At 39.3% G+C, this 27077-nt stretch overlaps 1 protein-coding gene across 4 annotated transcripts; it reads right to left on the bottom strand.

The window, feature by feature from the left end:
* Positions 1–2971: 2971 nt before the first annotated feature.
* On the bottom strand, positions 2972–26495 carry MGST1 (microsomal glutathione S-transferase 1). Of its 4 annotated transcripts, XM_073020518.1 has the most exons (5): positions 26332–26442; positions 21079–21230; positions 19497–19654; positions 16179–16273; positions 9515–10128 (listed from the first exon to the last, which is right to left on the bottom strand). In XM_073020518.1, exons 3-5 carry the CDS (start codon positions 19620–19622, stop codon positions 9882–9884), a joined length of 468 nt encoding a protein of 155 aa, XP_072876619.1. In that variant the 5' UTR covers positions 19623–19654; positions 21079–21230; positions 26332–26442; the 3' UTR covers positions 9515–9881. The 4 variants fall into 4 exon arrangements, with proteins under 4 accessions (XP_072876621.1, XP_072876619.1, XP_007965967.1 ...); XM_073020520.1 differs by lacking the exons at positions 9515–10128; positions 21079–21230 and adding an exon at positions 2972–6714 and having other exon boundaries at positions 19497–19644; positions 26332–26456; XM_007967776.3 differs by lacking the exon at positions 21079–21230 and having other exon boundaries at positions 26332–26495.
* Between the last annotated feature and the right edge of the window lie 582 nt (positions 26496–27077).

Below are 27077 nucleotides of genomic sequence, written 5' to 3'. Positions count from 1 at the left end.
AGTCCCAGCTATTCGGGAGGCTGAGGCAGGAGAATGGCGTGAACCCGGGAGGCGGAGCTTGCAGTGAGAGGAGATCACACCACTGCACTCCAGCCTGGGCGACAGAGTGAGACTTCGTCTCAAAAAAACAACAACAACAAAAAAAAAAACCTCAGTTTCCATCACAGTAATGTCAAGAGAACTGATCTCATAGGAAAAAAAAAAAAAAAATCAGCTACTAGGGAAAGCACATACAAGCTCAAAACACGCTGGTAAGAAGCTATATTTTCATAGAAGACAATTAACAATATTTCAATCCTTTAACAACTGAGAAAATTCTTGAAACATTACTGAATATCCCACATATACCATACCACATAGAATGTAATAACTAGAAACAAAAAAGGATAATTTGGGCCAAATATAAGAGGACCAATGTTGAAATAAAGTGGTGTTCTTAGTCATTTTGATTAAATTCTGGCACCAGTCAATGAAAACTAATGAGAGAAATTTCAGTATCCATTTATATGCTTTTTATTCAGTTGTATAGATCAGGAGTTGACAAACTTTGTAAAGGGCTAGAGTAAATATTTTATTTTATTTTTCTTTTTAAAAATTTGTATTTATTTTTATTCTTATGGATACTGATACATAAGAGTTATCACATAGGATACATATAATATTTTGATGCAACCATGCTATAATCAAATCATGTTAATTGGGGTATTCATCCCTCAAGTATTTATCATTTCTTTGTGTTAGAAACACTCCAGTTGCATTCTTCTAGTTATTTTGAAATTTACAATAAATTAACTATAGTCATCTTACTGTGCTACCAAACACTAGATCTATTCCTTCCATCTAACTGTAATTTCAAACTCATTACTTAACCCCTCTTTATCCCCCACACCCCTACTAACCTTCCCAATCTCTCTAGTAACCATCATTTTACTCCCTATCTCCATGAGGTTATTTTTTTTTAAGCTCCCACATACGAGTGAGAACATGAGACATTTGTCTTTTGGTGCTTGGATTATTTCACTTACATAATATCCTCCAGTTCTATCCATGTTGTTTCAAAAGACAGGATTTTATTTTTTTATAGCCAAATAACATTTTGTTTTGTATAATATAATATTCCATTATGTAACACATAGTATATATGTGATAATATATAATACGTAATATATGTAACATATAATATATAATAGAATATTATATTATACACACACACATCCCATTTTCTTTATCCATCTACCTGTTGATGGGCACTTAGGCTGATCTTGGCTATTGGTTATAGTGCTGTAATACACATGAGAGTACAGATATCTCTTTGACATACTGATTTCCGTTCTTTTGAATATACACCCAGCAGTGAGATTGCTGGATCATATGGTAATTCTATTTTCAGTTCTTTGAGAAATCTTCATACTGTTTTCCACAGTGGCTGTACTAATTTACATTCCCACCAACAGTGTAAGAGGGCTCCCCTCTTGCCACATTCTCACTAGAATCTGTTACTCTCTGTCTTGGGTAAAAGCCATTTTAAATGGAGTGAGACGATACCTCATTGTTTTTTTGATTTGTATTTTCCTGATGATTAATGATGTTGAGTGTTTCTTCATATACTAGTTGGCCGTTTGTAGGTATTCTTTTGAGAACGTCTATTCAGATCTTTTACCTATTTTTAAGCGGATTACTTGGCTTTTGGCTATTGAGTTATTTGAGCTTCTTATATGTTTTTATTATTAATCTCCTATCATATGGATATTTGTAAATATTTTCTCCCATTTTGTAGGCTGTCCCTTTACTTTGCTGATTGTTTCCTTTGCTGTGCAGAAGGTCTTTAACCTGATGTGATACCATTTGTCCATTTCTGCTTTGGTTGACTATGTTTTTGAGGCTTTAGTTAAGAAATCTTTGCCAGACCAAAATCCTGGAGTGTTTCTTCAATGTTTTCTTCTTATAATTTCATAGTCTCAGGTCTTAGATTTAAGCTTTTAATCCATTTTGATTTGATTTTTGTATATGGCAAGAGATAGAGGTCTAGTTTCCTTTTTCTGCACGTAGAGATCCAATTTTCCCAATAGCATTTATTGAAGAGACTGTTCTTTCCCTAATGTATGTTCTTGGTACCTTTGTTGAAAATGAGTTGACTGTAAATTCATGGATTTATTTCTGGGTTCTCTACTCTGTCCCATTGATCTATGTTTCCATTTTTATGTCAGAGTAAATATTTTAGACTTTGCAAGCTAAGAGGCAAAAATCAAGTATATATTACGTAGGCACTTACAAAACAGGAGAGAAAACAAATTTCCATATTTTTTAACTGAAGAAATTCAAAAGATAACAATAATGATGAAGTACCCTTTTTTTGTAACAAAGATCCACTAATGAGAAAAATGGAATTTTTATTCAGGGGATTAACATTTTGCTTAATTGGAGTTCAAGGTTAGTGTTTCTAGTCATCAAATTGATTGCAAATGTTCATTAGTAAAAACTGTTGACCACTGTTAGCTTGTGGGCCATACAAAAAAAAAGGTGGCAGGTCAGATTTGGCCCATAGACCATAGCTGACTGACTTCTGATATAGTATTAGTTCAGTTATTTCACCATCTTTCTTTCTTTACAAGCCCTAGGTTAAAGAATGTCCTTTGGAATGCAAACTTTTTCTCTGGTCTTTGTTGTGTATCAAGCATCTACAATAGTGCTGGGCACATATGAGGGTCTCAATACATATTTCTTTATGAAGAAATGATTAAACATTTTTCTTTTATTTTACGTGTAGACATTTGGACTAGGTGGAACCTAACTAATTTATAGAGTCAAGATTCTGGGAACCCAGAATGATGATTAGACCAAGAAACCCTGTTTTATTTACTTCCGAGCATTCTATTTGTCCCACCATCAACTACTAGTACAAGTTACTAGTCTATTCAAGTGATAGTATGTTCAATGTCTGAAGAAGAATTAATACAAGAAAATTATTAAATGGAGATAATTCAATGCATTTATTGAATTTTTCTGAAAAGTAACAATCATTTCGTGTTGGTGACATCACATCAGTGATTCAGAGAAAATTAAAGATTATTATTCTGAGACACTAAACCCACAAAATGCTATTTAACTCAAATTGAGCTTGACCTCATTAATGGAGGCTATAACCTTTCTGCTATAATTATTTCCACATCTTGATATTCATATTTTATCACTGGAGAAAGAGTAGACCAACACCTGCTTCCAGAGTAAACAGAATTTTTAGAGTCATGGAATATTTCAAAAATTGTTCTAATTCAATGTATTCGTTTTAAATGTGAAGAAATGAATAGAGCATAAGTAGGTGACTTGCCTGGGTTTCTCATGTGTGTCAGTGGCAAAAACTATTATTAGAATCAATTCTAGGATCCAGTCTCTAACTATGTTGTCGTGAAAGATGAGTTACAAAGAAAAAGTAAATTATATTCCTTGTGCTATCAAGTTATAAATTGGGTAGCTCAAACAAGAACTTAGCACAGCTTTATTTTCATGATTAATGCAACCCATAGAAGATAATATACAATTATTTCAGCAAACACTAACACAAAAATTTGACGTTTGGGCCAGCAATATTCTCTGGTCTACATTTAATATGCCAATAATCAGAAACTGATTAAATTTGATGAAACACTTGGTTGGGAGCAGGGTGCATATTATAATTTCAAGAGAACAGACTGGGCACAGTTTGGGAACCAACTTGGTTATAGAGGCAATAAGGCTGTCCAAATATTTGTTCCTTGTCCCATCTGTCTTCCTAAGGCAGCACATTGCAAATGAGAGGGAGAAGGCCAAGTTCACACACCCTGTATTGTGTTTTTTACTTAGTTTGTAACTATTGCTCTCATACTGAGCATATCACAGATTACCACTAATCTGGTGAAATTATGACACATTAGAATAAACGCTGTTTTAATTGCATAATGTCATAAAGTTTATAAAATGCTTTTACATGTGTCTGAATTGAAACTCATACTAGTAGCACAAAGTGGACAAGTGCAATAGATTGGTTGTATAAATGGCCTAAATCTTCATCCCTCTGTGCATCCATGCCCCTGTGGTGACTTTGCAGTTCATCTCCCTGAGGGGGTTGGGTCCATTTCCCAGCACTATAATTCTGAGGCCAATCCTGTGACTTTCTCTGGCCAAGGGCATGTAGGTGGATGTAATGATTGCAGAGTCTTGAAAAGAGACTTACACAGTTCCATTTCCTCTCTTGCTCCTATGCCATGACAGCACAGTCAGGCTAACCTACTAGAGCAAGAATCAGAAAACATTCTGTAAAACACCAAAGAGTAAATATATTTGGTTTTGTGAGTCATGTGGTCTCCAAGGCAACAATTCAACTATGCCACTCTGCCATTGTGACACAAAAGCAGTTGCAGGAAATATAAAAATAAGTAAGTACTGCTGTGTTCCAATAAAACATTATTTATAAAAACAGCCCGTGGGCTGGATTTAGTCCACCGTCCATAATTTTCTGAGCACTGTACGAGAGGATAAGACACATGGGATAGAATTGAGTTGCCCAAGTAACCCTAGTTGAGGTCTTTCTGAATCAGCTAAGTTTCAGCCAAGTTCCAGATTCCTTAGAGAACCCAGACACACATCCAGCAGGACCACCTGGCTAACCCGTAACTTACAGCAGACACATGAGCAAACCCAGTCAAGATCAGCTCAACCCTGCAGAATCATTAGCAAAGCCACTGAGTCATAGGATGATTTATCATGCAGAATTATTGTGGCTATTAATACAGTAGGTAAAGTATTAATTTTGCCACTTTAGAATTAAGGATGGGGCATAAAGCCTCAGTCATTATCTTAGGCAGCCAGAAAGCCTCAAGACTCAAGACTCAAATATAGATGTTTTTCAAATCCAGTATCTATTCACTATACCACACTGCTTCAGTCCTTCACTATTCTCTTTAATTTGGGCGGTTTTGCTTCTATAAAGATATAGGTACAGATATGAATGACTTAGGCTGAAAGACTAAAAACTTTAGGCAGCCTCTAACTCTCCACTGATGTCCCTCTTAGTATTGGGTCATTAAAAATTATGTCTGGCTTCAAGTTTGGATTATTTGGATTATTTTCTTGAACTTACTAATACAGATATCTTCATGGTATATCAGAGTCTATATTGTCCTGGTTCATGTTTTCCAAAACTTCAGTAAAAGGAAATGACTTAAATGGTCTACTCTTGCACACAGCTCCTATCTCTCCATTTTACGGCTCACATTTTATGCAGGGCTGTCAGGGTTTTCTGAATTAAATGTGACTTAGGGCCTGCGCTTGCTGACTGAGGAGGCTCATAGGTCCTATAGCTCATCCACAATCGTGTACATGAGCTGTCAAGTATGAGAGATTGGTGCCAAATTCAACCCAACACGGCCCCTTCCCAGTAGTCTGCCTTCGACAACTCCTCCTTGTCAAATTCAACAGTTTACATAGAATATACAGTGAATAAAGTACCCTGAAAGGTATGAATGTAGAGGTGCCGCTTTGGCTGATGGCAGGAACACCTATCAGCTTCCCACAGGGCTGACATTTCAGGCTGGCAGGGGGGAGATGATCATAGTATTTTTGTGCCGCTGTTTCTAAATGGATTGTAAAGACTCCCAAGGCAAATTGCCTCACTTCTCACCATCTGCCTCTATGAAGAATCAGTGTGATGCAACTATGCAACTCAGGAAACTTTCTTTTTGGTTTCTTTATTTATAAAGTAGAGCTCTCAGGTGAATAGTTGACAGAACCCATCAGGATTCCCTAGGACTGGGCCTTATTGCATTAAAATTTAACACTTTGGTTGTGAGAAACTCCATGCCCTTCTCCTCGCTGCCTAGCAAAACTTCGGGCCTTAGAATCATTGCTTCTTAGATCGGGAAGGTAGTAGTCAGAAGTGCTTAGGGGTTTTGAGAGGTCTCCCTAATAACTAGGGATCTGAGATTGTACAATTACCTTTTGATCGTTAACCTCCCAGCTAAACTCAGCATAGACATGCCAAGTCACTTCAGGATTGGTAAGATCCAAGAAGTAGCCTCTTTGGGTTTTAATACAGTGAAAGAGAGACTGTATCAGTCAGAAGAGTGATTGGATAGCCCAAGAAACAGGAAAAAAAAATACAAAGATAAGCATTGAGTATACCTATCCAAGCACCCACAGTAGTGAGGGTCCTGTGTCATCAGACTTGGCCTTGCCAGTCCCAATTGCAGAGTCATTCCAAGTGTAAAGATGAATTGAATGTGGGGTGCTGTGGCCGACAGACTGTGTGAGGTTTTTCGTTTCACTGAGGACATATTATCTCCATCTTGAAGTGAATAATGGATGTGTCAGATTATCTTAGTTGTATGCCATTTAATATCTGATTCCTCTAACTCTGTTTGGTTTAAACCCACACTCACAAACATGCTGTTTCGCCACACAAGCCAACATACGGCAATGTGCAGAACACTGGGACGTGGAGTGACTCTGGGATCTTTAGCAGTGATCCCGTAGAGAGAACCAACAGAAGCCTCTCTTATGACTTAGCTTCCAGGGCAGCTTGACCATAGCAAGAGAAGCTACTACTCTCTGGGATTCGGACAACCAGGCCATGGGACAGTCTGTTTCCATGCATTTCCTGCCATTCTCATTTCCACTCCAGTCTCATTTATATTTAGGTTCTTCTGCATCTGCCTCTCTGGGCCAAAGAACTCCTGTGCCCTCAAAGAGTCAGTTTCTCAGTCTTCAAAACAGAAGGACTCGTCTACCTGACATTAATCCAACAAGGATCTCTCAGCCTTGTTTAAACCACAGAGGCTTTCGATGTACATAAAAATCTCATGACCTACCCCTTCCATCAACATGCCCAAGACAGTGCATCTTACCGATGTTCCCACCTATTAAGAAGATTCTACGTCATGTAGTATTATATAAAAATATAAAGTTTTGTCCAATATAATACAGATTCAATATCTATATAAACATAACGTTTGCCCTTGCTACAGTAATTCTGGTAAAATCTACCTCACTCCAGTTTCATTTGAGAGTCACTGAACCCTGCCCCCAAAACTCCCATCATTGCCCTAGATGATGACTCTCTAAGAAATACAGATAAATATCTTCCAGTTTCAGTGGATCTTGAACTGCTTGTGATAGAGTTGGCTTGGGATAGGTGAGGACAGAATGAGGCCTGAATGAAGGGAGATGGTGGTGTTTCAAAAAGTAACAATGTTATCCAATTACTAAGCATTCATAATGGTTAGTACTGGTGATGGGGGTGTGTGTGTATGTGTACACAGATCTGCATGCAGATACAAAGATAACCACAATCTTTGTTTTCAAATTAAGTAGCAGAAACATGAAAACAAACCCATCCTATTCCTCACAGGAATAGTGTTAAGGCAAGCTGTACGATTCCACCTGTGTCCCATCAGAAGTTAAAGTCACTTAGCGCACAGACTTCACTCTAGAGCCAATTCCGTCTTACAGTCAGGTGGGGAATCCTTGATGCAGGAGAGACCAGACTAGTAAATAGCTTTCCCCTTCATCCATCCTCCTTCACAAAAGCAGTTTCACTAATAAATCCCCCTGTATCTAAAGCTTCTCTTGTGAGTAAAAGTATAGTTAGAAACTATTCTAAATTGTTTTTACAACTTATACTTAAATTTAGAAACTAAACTGGGTAATCCCTAAACTTTTTCACTTTTAGTTAAGTGTGTTCTGCTCATATACCTAGTTCCTATACCTCTGAGAATATAAAATTTAAATGTCCTTTTCCCCTAGAAATTGTCTACTAATGAATATCAAATATTAATAGCTAAATGGATAACTGCTATGATAATCACCATCCGTTCTGCTTCTGCTCAGAGAAGCATTACCAAGTGAGAAGAAAATTTGAGAAAACAATGGAAGACGTGATAATAGTTCAACAAAGATCTGATCCAAAACTAGGAGGAACTCAGTTATCTGAATCTTTATGATTGAGAGATTACTGAAGTAATTTACACATGGGAAACACTTAATGGCTTAAAATATACTTTTTTCAAAGGCTTCACATACAGAAAAGCATATGACCTTAAAGAATCTTGTAAAGCTTGAGAAACTGCAGATCAGACAGTGTAAGCCAGTTGCCCAAATCCAGAGAGCAGGGTGTGTGTGTGTGTGTGTGTGTGTGTGCGCGCGTGTGTTCATGCAGGCAGAGCCAACTCATGGGTTTCAGACTTTTCCCTCCTGAGCTCATGGTCTTTTCTATTAATTACACCACAAAGAGTTCCTAAGGCCAAGATCCACAGTATGCAAAGCTGCTTTTTAACATTAGGAAAAGTAGTAAAAAGAAACTTGTATGGAATTCTACATAGTCAATTGTGTAATAGGTTTTGTTTATGGACTTCAGAGTTGCTCAAACTATGAAACCTAAAATACAATGCAGTGACTTTTCTCTTGAATGGCACATCTAAATGAACAATTCACAAATGCCATTCAAAGTACTGTTTAAGAAATACATATTTAAAATTAAAATGAATCAAAAGATATGAAAATCAAAAACTAATATAAATTAGGTGGATGGCACATATAAGAAAAAAACTGATATTTTAAAAGCTCACCCTTTACTATAGAGACTTAAGTACACATTCCATGTAAGACCAAAAAAAATCTAAATTTGTGTGATTTATGTGCTACATATTTATATGTAGAAACCAAACAACATATCTGGGTGCTAAACCTATTAAGTGAAAATTTGTAGGGGGACAGGATATGCATACAGTCTCAAGTTATGACCCCACATATGATTATAAAAATAAAAGGATCCCTTTAAAATGGACAGATTTGGTTGACACTACCTTACTAAATTTATTAAATTTAATATCACCAATAACAGGGCAAACTGATATCATATGCCTGTTGACGTTTTATAATGTGAAGGACACACCACCAAAAATGGTTAATCTGAATCTAAGAATGAGAAAATCCTAGATAAAACAAATCCAGATTAAGGGTCATTCTGTAAAACAACTTGTTTGTACTCTTCAAAAAATGCCAAGGTTAGACAAAAGCAAAAGTAAGTGAAAGAATTCTCTGATTTAAGTGAAAGCCAAACAGAAATGATAACAGAAGGCAATGTTTGGTCTTGGATTCCTGGATCAAAAATAAAGCAGTTATAAAGAATATTGCTGAGGAAATTGGAAAAATTGGAATAAAGACTATGTATATGAAATACTATTATATTAATACTAAATGTCTTGGGTGTAAGAATGGTACTGTGGTTATTTGGAGAATGCCTTGTTCATAAGAAAAACGTGCTGAAGTATTAAAGAGTGACGTGCCATGATATCTGCCACTTACTCTCAGATGTTTCAGAGAAAAAGAAAACAGAGAGAGAAGAAAAGCAAATATGCAAAATGTTAACAACTGGTGAGTCTAAGCGAAGGGTATAGAGAGGTTCTTTGTACTATTTTTCAACTTTACCCTAGGTTTGAAACTTTTGAAAACAAAATACTGGGAAAAATAAAACCAAACAAAATCATTCTTTAAATTCTTTATTTCATGTCCGTTTCAGCAGTATTGAAATATAGGTTTCTCATACACACAATTATTTTACAGATTCAGAAGTGAAGTGCTGCATAATAACAAATCATAACATGATCCAAATTTATAAGAAAGTACTTTAAAAATCAGACAAAAGACTGAAGAATTATTATGCTAAATTTCTAATCCAAATGTAAAAACAAGAATAGAGGATACTGGCAATGCTAATATTCAAAACGGGTTTACCCCAGTTCGTAATTCCTCTGTTCCTCTCCTACCTAAAACCTAAGAAAGTATTCATTATAAATTGGAAGTAGAGAATTCTTAAAAAACCAACTGGATGATGAGTTGGATGATTCTCTTTACAGGTACAATTTATTTTTCAGCAACCTGTAAGCCATGGAAAGAGTAACTCCATATCCAATAAAAAAACTCAAAGCTCTATTTGGCTGGGGAAGGGGTGTCAAATATGAAATGGTGTGGTAGATCCGTGCTCCGACAAAGAGTCTGAAGTGCAGGACGGCTGTAGAGAGGTCGGGACCACTCAGGGAATACAGGAGGCCAATTCCAAGAAATGGAACAATATTTTCAAGGTCATTCAGGTGGGCTCTGTGGAAAAAGATAACTGTTGAAGACACTAATTACAAAATAGTAGATATGTATCCTTTCTTCTCTCTCTTCTAAAAACTAAATCTGAGTACTCATGGATCCTTAAATTTCAAAGTAAGATTTATTTTTCTCTCTCAAATTATCTTGTTTCCTTACCCACTTGACTTTTATTTAGAATCTCTCATTATTTTTGTTTCTTTTTACTTTTAGTGTATCTTTAAATATCACAGCAGGCATTTTGTAGTTCCTAGAATATCAAAACAACATCTATCTAATAGAACTCATTTCATTTTTGTAAATACAAGATACTTTTTTCCTATGAGGTTCATAACAATTAGCAATTCAAGAATCTTTTTATAAAAATTCTTTTTCCCAAAGGAAGAAAACCTTTTTGGTGTTGATGTTTCTTAAGACTCCTCCTTTGCTTCTGCTACTCTCCCAAATGATCATTGAGAGAATCCTTGCCAACCCAAACCACTAGGTTGCCAATAATTAATTTACCAATTTAATATCAAGAATCTCATGCTCTTATATCTAAATAACAGAATACATAAGTAGCCTTTCAAATATAGTAAAATTTTGGCTAACTTATCTTCCAAATGACAAATAAATTTGTTAAGAATGATGGTGCAAAACTACAAAGAACACACAAAAAGTGGGACAGGTTAAAGAGAGAAAGAGAGAGAGAATTTCCTAAATGTTTTCTTTATAACAGAACTAGAAGAAAACAAAAAGCATGTTTTAGCCACAGTTTTGCTCCAAGCCATGGCATCTTGGGTTTCTCTGGCTAAGACCGAATACAAAACACTTCTACTATTGACTTGATATTTTTATTATTATTGGTGTTGTTGCTGTTGTTGTTTTTAGAAATGAGGTCTTGCTCTGTTGCTCAAGCTGAAGTGTGGTGGCACAGTCACAGCTCACTGCAGCCTCAAACTCCTGAGTCTCATCCTCATGAGTAGCTGAGACTACAGGCCTCACCACCATGCCTGGCTTAATTTTTAAATTTTCTTTTTAGAGATGGGATCTTGCTATGTTGCCCAGTCTGGTCTTGAACACCTGGTCTCAAGCAGTCCTCCAGCCTCAGCCTCCCAAAACACTGAGTTTACAGGTGCAAGCCACCATGCCCAGCAACATTTTTGAAAATACTTAATTTTAAAATGTTGTGTCCCTTAAGTCTACAGAATTAGAAATTGCTTTAGAATCTAGGATAGAAATGGAGAGTTTGATAGAGTTTGTCAGCTACTGATATGTATTCCAGAATGAAAACTATTTCTGCTTTACGTTACTCTCTTCTATAGCATAAACATATATTACATATTGCCTGCTCAATGATCATCACTCTCCTCCTCTCCTTTCCTGTCTCCTGTTTTCCCTAGATTATCTCTAAGCTTGCCTCACAAAGACGATGACTACATAGAGACATGAAGAAGACAGCAGCTGCCCAGATAAGTAATGATTTGAAAAGGCTTCAATACAGAATAAAAGCAAAGAGAGGAAGGTGTGAGTGTTCCTGTGCCCTGTCTTTCATGGAGCAATGCAAGTACTACTGAGAATGAGATGGGAAAGAAAAGACAGGATTACCATTTTCTATTAAAGAAGGGCCCACTTTGTCAATGACACCAAGAGTATTTGTTTTTGTCCTCTGATTTCTCCTGCAGAGACATCCTCACCTCCAATCTTAGGCACGTTAGTGTTCTCCTTCACAACATGCCAAAAGGACAGAAATTGTAAGGTTGAGGAAGAAACCATAAAAAGGAGACTCTCTGGAAAACAATGTCCACTTCTACGCCTGTGTTAAGCAATTGACACATGGAATGGAATGTTAAAGCGGAGAAGAAAGTCAAGGACAGTAAGCGGACCATGAGGGTAGCGGGATGAAAGGTCAGGGGCAGGGGTTCCTTTACCTTTCTAGCTCCTGCGTGTTTTTCTAGCCTCTTTCTCTTTATCTTATTCTCCCTTTTGAGCTCTCTTTCTCTTTCATCAAAATGTTCTCAAAGATGACACTCCTCATTATGCTAGTAAGACCTGTTTTCCACAGTCCCTCATACTTTTGCCAATTTATGCTGTATTTTGTACTTCTTTTGAGACTCTGTTCCAGGCATACGGTTCCCCAGCTCTCCCTGCGAGCACGTGCCGGAGTGCACGATCAGATCACCCTTCCGTCCCAACCCTCCCCTCTGCTCCAATGACAGACTTCTTCCTGGAGCCGCAGCTTCCTTCATGTTAGCGCCATTTACGGACAACTGCCAAAATCTATCACCAGGTGAACATCGGTCTTCCTAAGAGACCACTTTCTACCTGGGTCTATTACCCTTCTCCCCCATGATTACATTTTCCCATTTTTCTTTTTCCTTTGGACAGACATTCCCTGGCACGCATTTGCTCTGTGACGGACCTTCCCACCATCTCCGTGCTCTTGAGGCCACAGCCGCGCCCCCTACTCTCAGATCAGAATTACTTGGATCCCAGCATCGGCCTGACCCGGACAGACGTTGCTACATGCATCTGGGGATTGTCAGGCTGTGAACAACTACAAAAAGAGCTGCACAGCAGGCTTTTCCTGACACCCTCATCTCAGCCAAAGCTCTTCACCCTCAGCACACAGCCATGTGTTCACATTCTCACAAAGGAATTTTCCCAAATTGACGAGACTTCTTCTCTCCTCTTCCTCCTTTCAAATCCTAATACTCTTCAAGATCTTCCTTTATGAAATATTCCTTGGAACTAATGGAACATGGCTTCATATCATTCTCCCATTTCTACATGCATGTGGGTCTTACTGGGGGGGGGACATTATAAACCCCTGAAGGTCAGGAACTCAGTCTTAAAGCTCTTTGATAGCATCCCAGTAGAAGAAATGACAGTGATACATACACAATAATCTCTCCTTATATGTGTGTTCAAACACTGGGGCCACGAGGGACATCATCCAGTTCAACCCCTAGCCTACGTTCCAGTCTCCTGACAGAGTCCGCAGCAAGTGTCACTTAGACTCCATGCAACACTCTCCATGAAGGGGTATTCTCTACCTTTAAAGGGAATATATTCTAAATGTCTCTCCTGTCCCTAAATACCAACCTCAAGCGTTTATTTTGTCTTTCACATGACTCCCTGTATTTCACCAGCTGGTCTGTCTGCCTTTCAACTTTCTTTTTATCTTTTTGTGTCGAATGTATATGGTCTTGAATGCTTCCTAGACAACGTAAGAGAGTATGAAATAAATAAATATGTCAAGTGCTTTCTAACCATCACGGTTTCTGCCTGTCCAGAACTTTAAGTCACCTATCTTGGTATTTCAACACATATTACTTTAAGTTTTTAATGAATTGTTCCATATGTGTATGTATTAATTTTCTCTATTGTTGCACACGGTAAAGCATACTTTTCACTGCATTTATAGCCCCATTCTGTCCCTGCCAAATACGCTAATCGTAACAGCTTTACAATTACTGAAGTAATGAGAGAGGTGGAAAAAAAAAGTCTAGCTTAAAAATCGAAAAGGAAGATTCTGGAAACACTCTCTCTGAAAAATATCTCCAAAAGTGTCTTATTAGGCACTTTTTCGATGAAACAGGTACTATCTCAAAAAGCATTTTGCAACTGGAAACTCTACTCTGTTGGAGACGCTCTTCTTTTACTACGCTAAAAAGCCAGTGTCTCATCACGAGGGGGCGCTGTGCACACAGTCGCTGCACCTCCTCCAGGACGCGGAACCTTTTCAGAACTGGGGTCAATTGTTCTTCCTCACATTTATTTGCAACCTGACTAGCAGATCAATTTAGATAACGTCGTTCTCCTCTAAAAGTACAATCCCATGGGCAGGGAGTAAGGGTGGAAGGTCGGAAAGAATAGTAGGTAGGAATCTAAAATCCCCAAGTAAAATATCTTTTGTTACGCTTTCACACAGGAGACTTATTTGGATTTTCATTTCAATCTTACTAGTGCTACTGAGGGTCTAATTGCTTCTGATCACTTTCTAGTTCTGGGCAATTTTATAAATACAGGGCCATGACTAGCATCATGCAGGCGGCTGCCTGCTCTAAAAGGGGAAGTGCATAAAGGACCAGACAAGGCTTTAAACGGTTTCATATCTCCTCGCTGGTTTTGAAAACTTCAAGCTTCATTCACTTTTTTTAATTTTATTTTTTTTCATCTAACACATAATTTTTCCTTTGATATTGTTCTGCTATTGTTTGAAATGTCCACAGTGATTCCTTGTCCCGAAACTATTTTATATCTGTATTCTTGACACAACCCATTTTCAAGACTCACTGATTTACACAGCAGGGCTGCTGAATGAACAAGCATATAACTAAGTGAGACAGAAGGTGAAATTTTGTGCTAAGTATCTGCACAGACTTTTTCTTAGAAGAGAAACATTCTTGCTTGATGAATAGCTTGGGGGTAGAATGGTTTTGCATGAGCAAGAAGGTACTTTTAATTTTAGTGCTGAAAGGTTGAAGAGTCTGTGGGGCTAGAGGAGAGCCTCAAACAGGGTGTAACACTGGGCGTTGCTTGAGTGAAGGAGGTACAGCTACGGGCATATTCCCCAAGAGAGGATGCTGAAGGTCATTGTCAGACAGAGAAATAACAAACAACTTGAAATGTTTGTGTTGCCACAGTGTAAATGCCTCTGCACTTCCACTTACTCAAGTCTATTTTTAGCCACATTTTTTTTTAGTTAATTTGTGAAAGGAACTGACTAAAGGGCTGGATTAACATCCAGCATAACCAACTGCAGAATATGGAAACATGCATAGACGTGGGAATCCAGATCCAGAGTTAACCTGGAGATGATATGCCGTAGGGGAATCTGCTGAGAACTTGGGAGGGGCTTCAGATTTTCACAGAGAATCACAAAAGGGATAATGCAACCTAGGTGTCCATCAATATAAATTGGATAAAGATAATGTGGTAGCATACGCCATGGAATACTACAAAGCTGTAAAATAAATAAATAAATAAATGAAACTGGGTCAGGCGCAGTGGCTCACACCTGTAATCCCAGCACTTTGGGAGGCCAAGGTGGGTGGATCACCTGAGGTCAGGAGTTCAAGACCAGCCTGGCCAGCATGGTGAAACCCAGCCTCTACTAAAACTACAAAAAGTTAGCTGGGCATGGTGGTACATGCCTGTAGTCCCAGCTACTCAGGGAGGCTGAGGCAGGAGAATGGTTTAAACCCAGGAGAAGAAGGTTGCAGTGAGCCGAGATCATGCAATTGTACTCCAGCCTAGGTGACAGAATGAGACTCCATCTCAAAAAAAAAAGAGAGAATGAAATCATGTCCTTTGCAGCAACATGGATGCAGCTGTAGGCAATTACCCTAAATAAATTAACACAGGAAAAGAAAAACAAATACCACAAGTTCTCACTTATAAGTGGGAGCTAAACATTGGGGACATAAACACAAAGATAGCAACAATAGATATTGGGGACTATTAGAGGGGGCAGAGAAGGGGAGACAAAGGTTGAAAAACTAACGGGTACTATGCTCACTACCTGGGTGATAGGAACAATCATACCCCAATAGTATCTTGGCTTATTGCTCTTCATTGTTCATTGAATTCCCAGTACATTAAAACATAATATCTAAAAAGAGATGGCAGTGGGGAGAGGGACAGAGAGAAAGAGGTTCCTACTCCTCCAGACTGTCAACATTCTTATTTTGAATCTTACACAAAAATACCTAATTCTTCAACCTTTTACATGAGTTGATAGTCTCTCCTATGGAGATGATAAAACTGTAAGAATCTACTGTTCCCATTTTACCTCCTCCCTGCCATTACTTTTGATACATCCCTATATAAAGCAATGTCATTAACTCCAAGAAAGTACAGATAAAAGTACAGTATTGCAAAATTGGCAATACACACAATTGCAATGATACTTGGAGACTTTCAGATGTCCAGTTTTCTGTAATTGTCATGTGGAGTAGGTAAGAGGCCTCACTTTTTTTGTTCAGTCTCCAAGACCCTGAGGCATCTTCACTGAGCTCCTTGCCAAAATTGTTTCATAAAGTAAGTAATTTCAAGAGACACTGGTTTACCTGCGTACACGTTCTACTCTGTCATCTGTTCGAAGATACTTCTTGGCATTTTCTCCTTTGCCAAATGTTACACAGTCTTCTGGATTGGCAAAAACCTATTCCAAATACCAAGAAAAAGAAACTTATTTCAAATACTGGCCAGGAGCAATAGCTCACACCTGTAATTCCAGCACTTTGTGAGGCTGAGGCAGGATTGCTTGAGCCCAAGAATTCAAGACCAGCCTGGGCAACATAGGGAGCCCCTGTATCTACAAAAATTTGTTTTAAATAGCTGGGCAAGGTAGTGAGCCACATGCCTGCAGTCCTAGCTACTCAGGAGGTTGTAGTGGGAGGATCACTTGAACCTGAGAGGTTGAGGCTGCAGTGAGCTGTGATTGCACCACTACAATCTAGTCTGGGTGACAGAGCAAGACCCCGTCTCAAAACAAAAGAAAACAAACCAGCAAATAACATGGGGATATTCTACCTAGTAAGTTATTTGCATTTTAGTGGAAGAAATATAGACATCCAGGTTGGCCCATTTGGAGCAATAAATCAAACACAAGAGGAGAAGAAGGCATCTATAGTTAAAACTGAATTTTTATTAACAATGCAAAGTTGTAAAAAGAGAACCATAAATAAGAACTCGAAAAAAAACCAGTGAATCAAAACAGTGAAAAGGAAGTAAATATGGGGAAAGGCATAATTCTAAGTCATCACTGACCATTACTATGGTTCACTGGTATCTTTTTCACAGTGATGTTGACATACCTTCCCTCAAGTGTATTAACATTTCCAAGTGATTGGCTCATCTGAAAGTAATATGTTTACCTGCCAAAGGTTTTAGAGAACCAGCAAGAAGCATAAAAGAGTAAGGGATGGGAAAGGTGTCTTGTATTTTGTCAGAACATGTGTACCTCTTTTCTTTTTCTAAAGCAGATAAAACTGTGGGTTGAAGAATACTGTATAATGAAATTTGAGAAGCTGAATTGCATTCCTGGGAATAAGAAGTACACATTCATGTATTTCTTCCTGCAATTATTATGCTCTTTGAAATAGCTTCCCCATCCCTTGAAAGTTGAAATCTGCATTTAAAAAATATTTAAGCATGAGCCACTATTTAATAATTTATGGCAGAGAAAAACACAAACTACAAAATTAATCTCATATGTTTTCTATTTTTTCTTAATAGGATGTGAACATTATATTAGAGATAAAGATGTTGAGAACTGATGCACAGGGCTGGGATACTGCTCATCAGTTTTCCTCAACATCTTTATCTGGAATAAGTATTCCAGATAAGGTTCTTAAGGTCAGGCCTGTCTGTCTTGTTCATCATAGTGCTCCCCTAAATAACTGCCTGGCACACACTAGATGTACAATAAATATATGTTGAATATAGAAATAAATGTATTACAATGGAAAGAGCATGAGATTGGATTTCATGCAATTTCAGTTTGAATCTCAGTTTCACTCTTTATTTGTAGGTAACCTTGGGTAAGCTATTGCTAAGGACTGAATGTTTGTGGCCCCCCCAGATTTGTATGTTAAAGTCTACTGTTCAATGTGATAGTATCTCGGATATGAGGCCTTTGGGAGGTAATTAGGTCAAGAGAGTAGAGTCCTTATGAATGGGATTAAAGTCTTTACAAGAAGAGGAAGGAGAGAGTTTGCTTCCTTCTCTCTCTCTCTCTGCTCTGCCAGTGTGAGGATAAAATGAAAAGATGGCCATCTGCAAGTCAGGAACTGGGCCCTTACTGAACACCAGATCTGCTGGCATCTTGATTTTGGACTCACCAGACTCCAGAACTGTGAGACAAATGTTTGTTGCTTAAGCCACCCAGTCTATGGCATTTCGTAAGAGCAGCCCAAAGGGACTCAGACAGCTACTTAACCTCTAAGTTCCCCTTCTATATAATGGAAAGACGAATCCTCGTTTCACCTCACAATGCTAACAATTGTGTAAAATGACCCCATGACCAAGTACACATAAAAAGCATTGTGGCTCCCAGCACTCTACAAATGTGAATTCCCTTCATCTTTTCTTATGAGACAGGGTACATTTCCTTGATGACATTCCGTTCCTAGGAGTCAGTGTGGACCTGGAAGCAGACAGCCACTTTGTTGCCTGATGCTGCAACACATCATCGAGTGATAGACTTCACCATGTGGGTATGTGCCCTCCATTAAAATGCAAACATTCTTCCATTATACCGCAAAGTAGTAGGCCAGGCCCACGCCTATAATCCTAGCACTTTGGGAGGCCGAGGTGGGCAGATCACCTGAGATCAGGAGTTTCAGACCCGCCTGGCCAACATGGCGAGACCTCATCTCTACTAAAAATACAAAAATTAACTGGCCTGGTGGTGCGTGCCTATAATCTCAGCTACTCGGGAGGCTGAGGCATGAGAATCACTTGAACGCGGGAGGCAGAGGTTGCAGTAAGCCGAGATCCTGCCACTGCACTCCAGCCTGGGCAACAGAGTGAGACTCTGTCTAAAAAAACAAACAAACAAACAAACAAACAAAAAAAGATAGTAACAAGGAAACACCTTAGGGAAGACTGTGACCTCTGAATAAAATAAAGGCTCTAGAGGACAAAACTCAGGACAGGTCCTAAGAGAGAAACAGATGGTCTCCAGGAAGAAGTTGCTGAATGGGCACAGGGACTACACCAGTGAAAATATTTTAACTTTGCAAAGGGAGCCTTGCTCTACGCGCTTCAAGCAGGCATAAACCCTGGTTGAATACAGAATATATGCTTCAGAATCTGTCTACCACCTTCCCCACATCTGCACTTTAAAAAAAAAAAATCATTCTTATAATGCTGGGTAGAAATAGTATCCACTCAAAAAGTCAGAAGTACACAAAATTCAAAAAGTTCATATCATATGAGGCTCACTTTGAAAGTAAAAACTTTAATTCTCAGCCTTTTTCTTCTTTTTCTTTCTTCTTTTTTTTACCAAAATTATACCCTTGACCTGTGCTAGCGCTGAAAATTCCAGTTAACTGTCTGGAAAATGATTGTTTTCTAAACCCACATTGGCAAAATTAATTCCAAAATGTGAAAACTTTGATATTCCAGAATATCTCATCTGCCTTACCATAATGACAAAAGGTAAAAGTCATTATGAAAAAACCATTTACTAGTTTCTAGGAGAAAGCGACTGTTCCATAAATACATCAGATCCATCTGTGCCAAACGATTGCATACTTCACTTACAGCATAAAACAGTGTGATATTGGGCTTTACCAAAAATAAAAAAAGGAAATTAAGAAAACTGCTCTCCAGAATTCCAACTCCTAAAAGTAAGAAAATAATACCTCCAAATTTCTTACCTTTCTTGTCATTCTATAGAATGCAGTTGTAGCACTCATAAGCATCATTTTTGAAAGAATAATTGTTGCATAGGAGGCAAAAGCCATGAATACTTCATCGTCCATTATCTGGGTGAGGTCAACCATTTTTTCAATTTTGTTCTGGACTCTGAAAAAGACTTAAATAAAATGAGAAAAAGCAGACATAAATACCCAAAATAACTGGAAGATCATTTGATGTTCTTATATTGCAGCATTAACTATACTGTTCTTAAAAATATCTTGGACTATTTGCAGAAGAAATGATCGTTTAGTTTCTAAAATATCAAAGTAAATAGGGGCTGAATGCAGTGGCTTATACCTGTAATCCCAGCACTTTGGGAGGCCGAGGTAGGTGGATCATTTGAGGTCGAGAGTTTGAGACCAGCCTGGCCAATATGGTGAAACTCTATCTCTACTAAAAATACAAAAATTAGCCAGACGCAGTGGCGTGTGCCTGTAATCCCAGCTACTTGGGAGACTGAGGCAGAAGAATTGCTTAAATTCAGGAGGCAGAGGTTGCACTGAGCCAAGATAAGGCCACTGCACTCCAGTCTAGACGACAGAGAGAGACTCTGTCTCAAAAAAAAAAAAAAAAAAAAGTAAACAATGTTATATTTTATCCAGTTCTATATTATTAAGTTTGAAGACATCAAACAAGTACTACTTGAAAAAAAGGGTGCAGTATAGGCAGAAATAAATAGCAAAAATGCCCTAAACATAGACTAACATCACATACTTGCATTAATTGTAAGTAGGCTGAAAGCAAAAGACCAGAGGTCATAGACTGATCTCTTTGGAAACGTCAAACTATGTATCTAGTAGCAGTACTGAACTTAGGAAAGCCTCAGTTCTTATATATCCTGCTTTGGAAATCCAACTTACAACTTGTTGTCATTTTAGTAGTATTCAAAACTGTAGACTTCAGGATTTGAATTCCAGTCCCACCATTAAGCTATTAACCTTGCTTGAGGGATTCAGTCTCTGAGACTAAATATCTTCATTCTCAAAAATCAAAATAGTAGGCCTGGGGCTGTGGTTCATGCCTGTAATCCCAACACTTTGGGAGGCTGAGGTGGGTGGATCATGAGGTCAGGAGATCAAGACCATCCTAACACGGTGAAACCCCATCTCCACTAATAATACAAAAAATTAGGCAGGCATGGTGGCGGGTGCCTGTAGACCCAGCTACTCGGGAGGCTGAGGCAGGAGAATGGCATGAACCCAGGAGGTGGAGCTTGCAGTGAGCCGAGATCACGTCACTGCACTCCAGTCTGGGCGACAGAGCAAGACTCCGTCTCAAAAATAAATAAATAAATAAATAAATAAATAAATAATCAATCGAAATAGTAATAGTTTCTAACTTAATGGGTTGTTGTTCAATGTAATTGAGATAAAATATGGACTGGCCCAAGAAAAACCCTCAATAAAGTTTATGATATCCTCATCATGATTATCATCATGATCACCGTCATCATCAGTTCCAAGACAAGTGAAGAAGGAGAAGAAGGATAATGGAAACATCAAAAAAAAACAGGCTTGCAAAGGCAAGGTGAGGAATTACCATTTATGGTACTTTCATCAGTGTAATAGGGAAGGAGAATTAGCTTTTCGTGATCCTCGAGTCATTTCACATTCCAAAGTTACATTCAACTAAAAGCTGTTGAGTAGAGGAATGTAGCTGTGTCTGGAGTTGGAAGTATAATTGGGAATGTGCTGAAGAGGAAAGCCAAGACACACTGGTGATACTGAAGTCAACACAGGTAGGAATTTAGGGTAAAGTTTAAAATGTAAATTTCCAGTCCTCTGACGTTATTCTTTGTAACCTCCTCTTGTTCTTTCATCAACCCTGCTATCTACTTCTCTCTCTTCCACAGAAACACACATCTTTTCTCAGACCCAAGCTTAGATGCTATTTATCCTGCTTAGCAGGATATATGCTTAGCATATAGTACTATCTCTTCTAGATGATGTCCATTCCCGCCTTTAAAGTTCAACCTCTGCAATGTGTCCTTATTAGCCTGACATCTATCAGATGCAATCTTTCTATCCATCTTACCAGGAATCTATACATTTATATGTATCATTATTGGTCATATAGCCATGTTTGTGTTGCTGGTGAATGTGATTAAAAACCATATACATATATTTAGCTTTATTAGAGTTTGCTATGTGTTCAGCTATACTATCTACATTAGGTACACTTTCATCACCCTTGTTAATCTATTACAATTGTCATAACTATACCCATTTCAAAAGAAGAAAAAGGAAATTCGAGTTGTTAAGCCGCCAAGCTGGGACACGAACACCCCATACACTTACTACACTATACCCTCTCTTTCAAGAGACTTGATTAATTCTGCTCTCGACTCTTTAATTCTGCTTAATTCTAATTCAATTGGCATTAAGTGAATGCCTACTCTGTGGCTGGCACAAGTAGGCACCCCTTATATCTGTCATCTTCTTTCTTTTTCCAGTTATGTGGTGAGGTAGGTATTATCATTCCATTTTGCAGATAAAGAAATCAAAGCTACATAAGTAACCCCTATTTGTGTTTTCTTTTCTTTTCTTGAGATGGAGTCTCACTCTGTCGCCCAGGCTGGAGCGCAGTGGTGCAATCTTGGCTCACCGCAACCTCTGCCTTCTGGGTTCAAGCCATTCTCCTGCCTCATCCTCCCAAGTAGCTGGGATTACAGATGCCCACCACCACACCTGGCTAACTTTTGTATTTTTAGTAGAGACGGGTTTCACTATATTTGTCAGGCTGGTCTTGAACTCCTGACCTCAGGTGATCTGCCTGCCTCAGCCTCCCAAAGTGCTGGGATTACAGGCATGAGCCACCATGCCCGGCCCCCCTATTTCTGTTTTCTTAGACTAAAAATGTATGGCTTGGATTTAGGCAAACAGAAACTACATGTGCAAGGTTTTCAAAAAATCCCCTAGATAGCAAATTAATCAACCTCCACAAGTCTCTAGTCTTGAAAGCACAGTATGTTAGATGAGCTCTCAGTGCAAGATAATATTTTCAGTAACATTTAATGTGTCTGCTTTTGTTCTAGTATTGAAGGGGTGAAAGTCATGAATAAACTGCACTGACTTTCAGAGTGTAGGTAATTAGCTTAATAAAGGATCCTTAAGTCCCAGGCCTCTGTACAGAGATCCGAAGAAATACAGCAAGCATGTGAAGTTTTTTAAAATTAAGGTAAGTTTATCAAATAGAAACTTGCTACTTAACAATAATTTTAAAACTAAAACATCCTCTGTAGGCCTCTACACATGTTCCCAGAATGAAATTTATTTATTGATGCAACAAAAGTCCAGAGAACTTTTCTTTCCCCCCTCAGTGAAATTGGTATTGAAAGAGTAGAGAAAAAAATGGCGGCCTCCCAGGGCTGTTGGTAGGAAAGTACATAAAGAAGTCAGTGGCTGGGAAAAAGGGCAATGGGAGGCCTTTTCTTTAAAAATGGACAACACACAGCGCACTTTACACAGAGTTTCTCAATCATGAAGAAAGTGGCTTAACTCCTAAAGTCTGTGGTTTTGGGAGACAGGCCAGCACCAAGCCTCTGACACACACCTGTTGAGTCAATGAACCACCTCTCCAGGGTAACATCTTCCACTTCACAGTACCCGAGAGCCAGGTAATGAGCAGTAAAGGTAAGAACATTAAGAAATAGTAGTTGTTTATGGCATGGATTAAGGCAATGCTGGTGTAAACTTTTTTTTCCCCCAAAGCTGATTTATCAATAAATTGCCATGAGTTTGCTGCACAAAACTGGAGCCGTTATCATGGTTGGCTCTGCAGTCAAAACAAAATTACTGAAAGCCTTTTACCAGGAAAGGTTGTCAGAAGAGAGAAGAGTGGTCCAGCATAATAATAAATAACAGGATGAGATGTCAAGTGGTTTGAGGATTCAAGGAATGAAGGAGAAATAATCTAAGAAAAGTAAGCAGGGAAAAACACTAATTTGGTTATGAATTATAGAAAATATTTACAATGATGAATCATGTTTGCACAGTGGTTTGTTTGCTCATTGTATTCTCCATTCATTGGCCAGCATGGTAATAAATATCTCGACCTCTCTTACCAGAGATCAGAGCTCTGTCCCCTAATGTGGAGGTGACTTCCTCATAAGAAGACATGTAGTAGAGTGTCAAGTATTCAAAACTCTGGACCTAGATTGGCATTTGGGTGGATCTCGACCCTGCCACTTAATAACTGTGACTTAACTTCTCTGGGACCTCTTCACTTTACCTGGAAAGGGAGGTGAATAAGAACTCCTATTTCACCGGATTCTTGTGAGTCGTAACTGAGTAAAGTTAAAAAAGTGGGGGCCAGGCGCAGTGGCTCATGCCTGTAATCCCAGCACTTTGGGAGGCCAAGGCGGGCAGATCACGAGGTCAGGAGATCGAGATCATCCTGGCTAACACGGTGAGACCCCGTCTCTACTAAAAATACAAAAAATTAGCCGGGCTTGGTGGTGGGCGCCTGTAGTCCCAGCTACTTGGGAGGCTGAGGCAGGAGAATGGCATGAACCCAGGAGGCAGAGCTTGCAGTGAGCCGAGATTGTGCCACTGCACTCCAGCCTGGGCAACAGAGCAAGACTCTGTCTCAAAAAAAAAAAAAAAAGTAGTAATAATAATAATAATAAATAGAGATACAGATGCATGGGGAATATATATATATAAAATGTATAGTTTATGGGACATATCTGGCATTTGGAATGTTTAAACCTTTTTTGTTTTTTGTTTTTTTTTTTTTGAGACTCCGCCTCACGAAAAAAAAAAAAGCGTTGGGACCCGTTAAATGCTGCGTGTTTGGTCAATAAAAATGCTCGACTTTGGCGCTGTTCTAGGCACTGAGGATTTTAGAATTTTCAAAAAGCTTTTGCATATTTTATCTCGCTTGACCTGAAAAACCCCAAGGTAGAGCCAATAACATCTTTTTCTCCCTTTCGTATATAAGGAAATCGAGGCCCAGAAAGGTAGTGAGTAATATGAGCCACATTCACAGTGGAGAGACCAAGACTGCAACTTAGTTTTCTCAAGTGTTTAACTCCACCATCAAGGCTAAGAATTCGCAACAGCTCTGGTCTTCTGGAGGCCTTTCCTTGTCAAATCTCATTCCTGTTTTGTACCCCTCCCCCAAAACCCCGGTACTATCTATCAGAGAAGAATCTTCACTTCTCAGTTGGGGACCTCCCTTTCCCTTTATAGGCTTTCGGCCAAAATGAGCAAAGTTCTCTTCTTAGGATGAGAACTTTCTACATCAATATTGTGAAACACACAAAAAATCTGGGCACATATCCCCAGGGCCATGACTCGGCAATTTTGTACCTTCTAAAACTAACAAACACTACACATGAAATAAAGAAAAAAGATCATTCGGTGGCCATGTTGCTGGTTACTTTAATCTGGAACTCTAAATTAATTCTAGCATTTCCCGAAGGCATTGTGGTGGCTGCAGACTCAGCCCGCTATGCGGTCTCATGCAAAGCGGGGTTCAGAGCCCAGGGGCTGGGGGTGAAATGCTGGTGCCTCTTGGGGGAGTGGTGGGGTATAAGGCCTTTCTCAGGAAACTGTGCTGACCTCCTTTTCCAATCTCAGGGATTAATACACACCACTCTAAAACAAACCCGTAGAAAGATTTTACTTGTCTGCCACAGGGAGTAATATCCAAATTTGGCCTGATTTGCCTTTTTTTTTTTAAATTACCAAAGATAATCAGCACACACAGCCCTCTTATTTTGGAAACAGAGGAAGACAACAAAGTCCACTACTATCTTAAGGCCAAGGAGAGCATATGCAAAAGGTAGGTGTAGACTGGGATTCACAGCAGGCTGGGACCCCAAGAAAACTGGGCTTTAACGATTGCTCACTGAGAGACCGGGGTGTCATACAGCAATGCTTGCTGGGCACCCACTGAGCACTCACTGGGAAAGAAATCAGGGAGAGGAAATAGGGGAATACAAACGCGGAGCTCAGACTGCCACATTTCAAGAGAAGCAGAGAGACTAGAAGACTTACATGCACTCCTCTCTCCTCTGTCCCAGGCCAGCTAGAGCAATATATGAGACTTTAATTCCCGAAAAAAGAGCTCTCTTCTCCTTTTCTCTTTCCACATGGCTTCCTCCTCCAGACTGGGGAAGTGGGGCACAGGTGAGAACCCTCCCAGCGGGTTCACCCTTAGCTCTCCTGTCACTGGCTATAATATCACACAAAACTATTATCATCTAACCCACATCCTCCTGTTTCGATAGCTAACATTATTATTAGTATTATTATTTAGTATTACTTTAAAACTTGCTGATGTTTCTTCTATCAAAGTGAGCTCAGAAGAGTAAATCCTGCCTTACAATACGCATAAAGGTCATTATGCCCATGAAAACTGAGACACCGCAGGCTTTTGCACTCTCGGGGAGAACAGCAGTCGCTTAAACTACAGGCATTTCCTCCATTACTACAACTTGCACGTGCGTTTTCCTCCTTCCCCAGAGTTCAAGGGACCCTTTCAAAGAGGCTACTTTGGCTTGAAAAGGAAAAGTTTGGAAATCATCACTCAAGCATGAAAAGACTTATTCTCTCGTTTCAGTCTTGGAGTTTGAGAAATGGATAAACTTACTCACACGGGGACAGAAACACAATTCCCTTTCAAAAGCGATCGATCGATTGAAAAGCTAAGGTTTAGCGGCTAAGTGGAGCCAAGGACTTTCGGGCTGGCAGAGATCCCCCCAAGTCTTCCATCTGCCACCCACCCCTAGCCCTCCCTGCCCGCCACCCTCTGCATGCCGTCCCCCTCTCCCCTCCCAGTACGCACGGTGAGGCCGAGGAGGAGGAAGCAGCAAGCCTGTCCCGCCGCCGGGTCGCGCGCACTGCAGGGACTGTCGCCGCGCGGGCCGGACGCAGGCGCCGCCCCTCTCCAGTTAATCTCCTATTAATTAGTCCTCCCGCGTTTAAAGCCCGACCCCAGCCTCGCCAAACCCCTCCTCTAAATCACCTGATTTCCCCGCCCAGAGTAACCAGCGTCTGCTGATTCCCTTTGAGCCCTTCTATTTGGCGCCCTTGGAAGCTCTGGTTCCTGAAATGCAAATTCCCCTCATCAGTGGGAAGGGGGACATTAGCCATTGTCTAAGAACTCTGAATTCGCGAACATTTCAGGATTGGGAGAGGGGAAGGAAGGGGAAGGCGGTTAACTTTTAGTTATCTGAAAACGATGAAAAAGATCACGCGGAGTTTTGAAAGCTTTTTTTTAAAAAAAACTTAAAAAAAGTTTTTTTCAAAAAAGTTAAAATCTCCACGGTAAAACTAATTGGCAGGCATTGAGAAAATTACCTTCCCTTAGACTTCACCTCCCCTGCGCTGGTGGCAAGGCCTCCTTAAAGGGTGACAATGACAGAATGTAACCTTCAGTAAAGATCACTTGCTGTGTTCCAAATTCAGGACACCAGACAACTTGCTTTGTCAGGATGTCCCCTCCCGTTCAGGGTCCAGAATGAAATTGGAGGCAGTTGTACCGGATCAGTTCATTACACAATCAGCTTAGTGTGTTTTTTTTACAGGGAG

Source organism: Chlorocebus sabaeus, chromosome 11 (genome assembly GCF_047675955.1).
Source record: "Chlorocebus sabaeus isolate Y175 chromosome 11, mChlSab1.0.hap1, whole genome shotgun sequence".
NCBI classification, from domain to species: Eukaryota; Metazoa; Chordata; class Mammalia; order Primates; family Cercopithecidae; genus Chlorocebus; species Chlorocebus sabaeus.
Note: the sequence above shows the minus strand (reverse complement) of the source record. Positions and strands in the feature narration are given on the sequence as shown.

Coding starts and splice junctions, on each gene's coding strand:
- MGST1 (XM_007967776.3), bottom strand. CDS start 19,622: ATGGTTGACCTCACCCAGATAATGGACGATGAAGTATTCATGGCTTTT. Junction 16,274..19,496: donor TCTATAGAATGACAAGAAAG/GTAAGAAATTTG, acceptor TATTTGGAATAG/GTTTTTGCCAATCCAGAAGA. Junction 10,129..16,178: donor AGAGTAGAACGTGTACGCAG/GTAAACCAGTGT, acceptor CTTTTTCCACAG/AGCCCACCTGAATGACCTTG.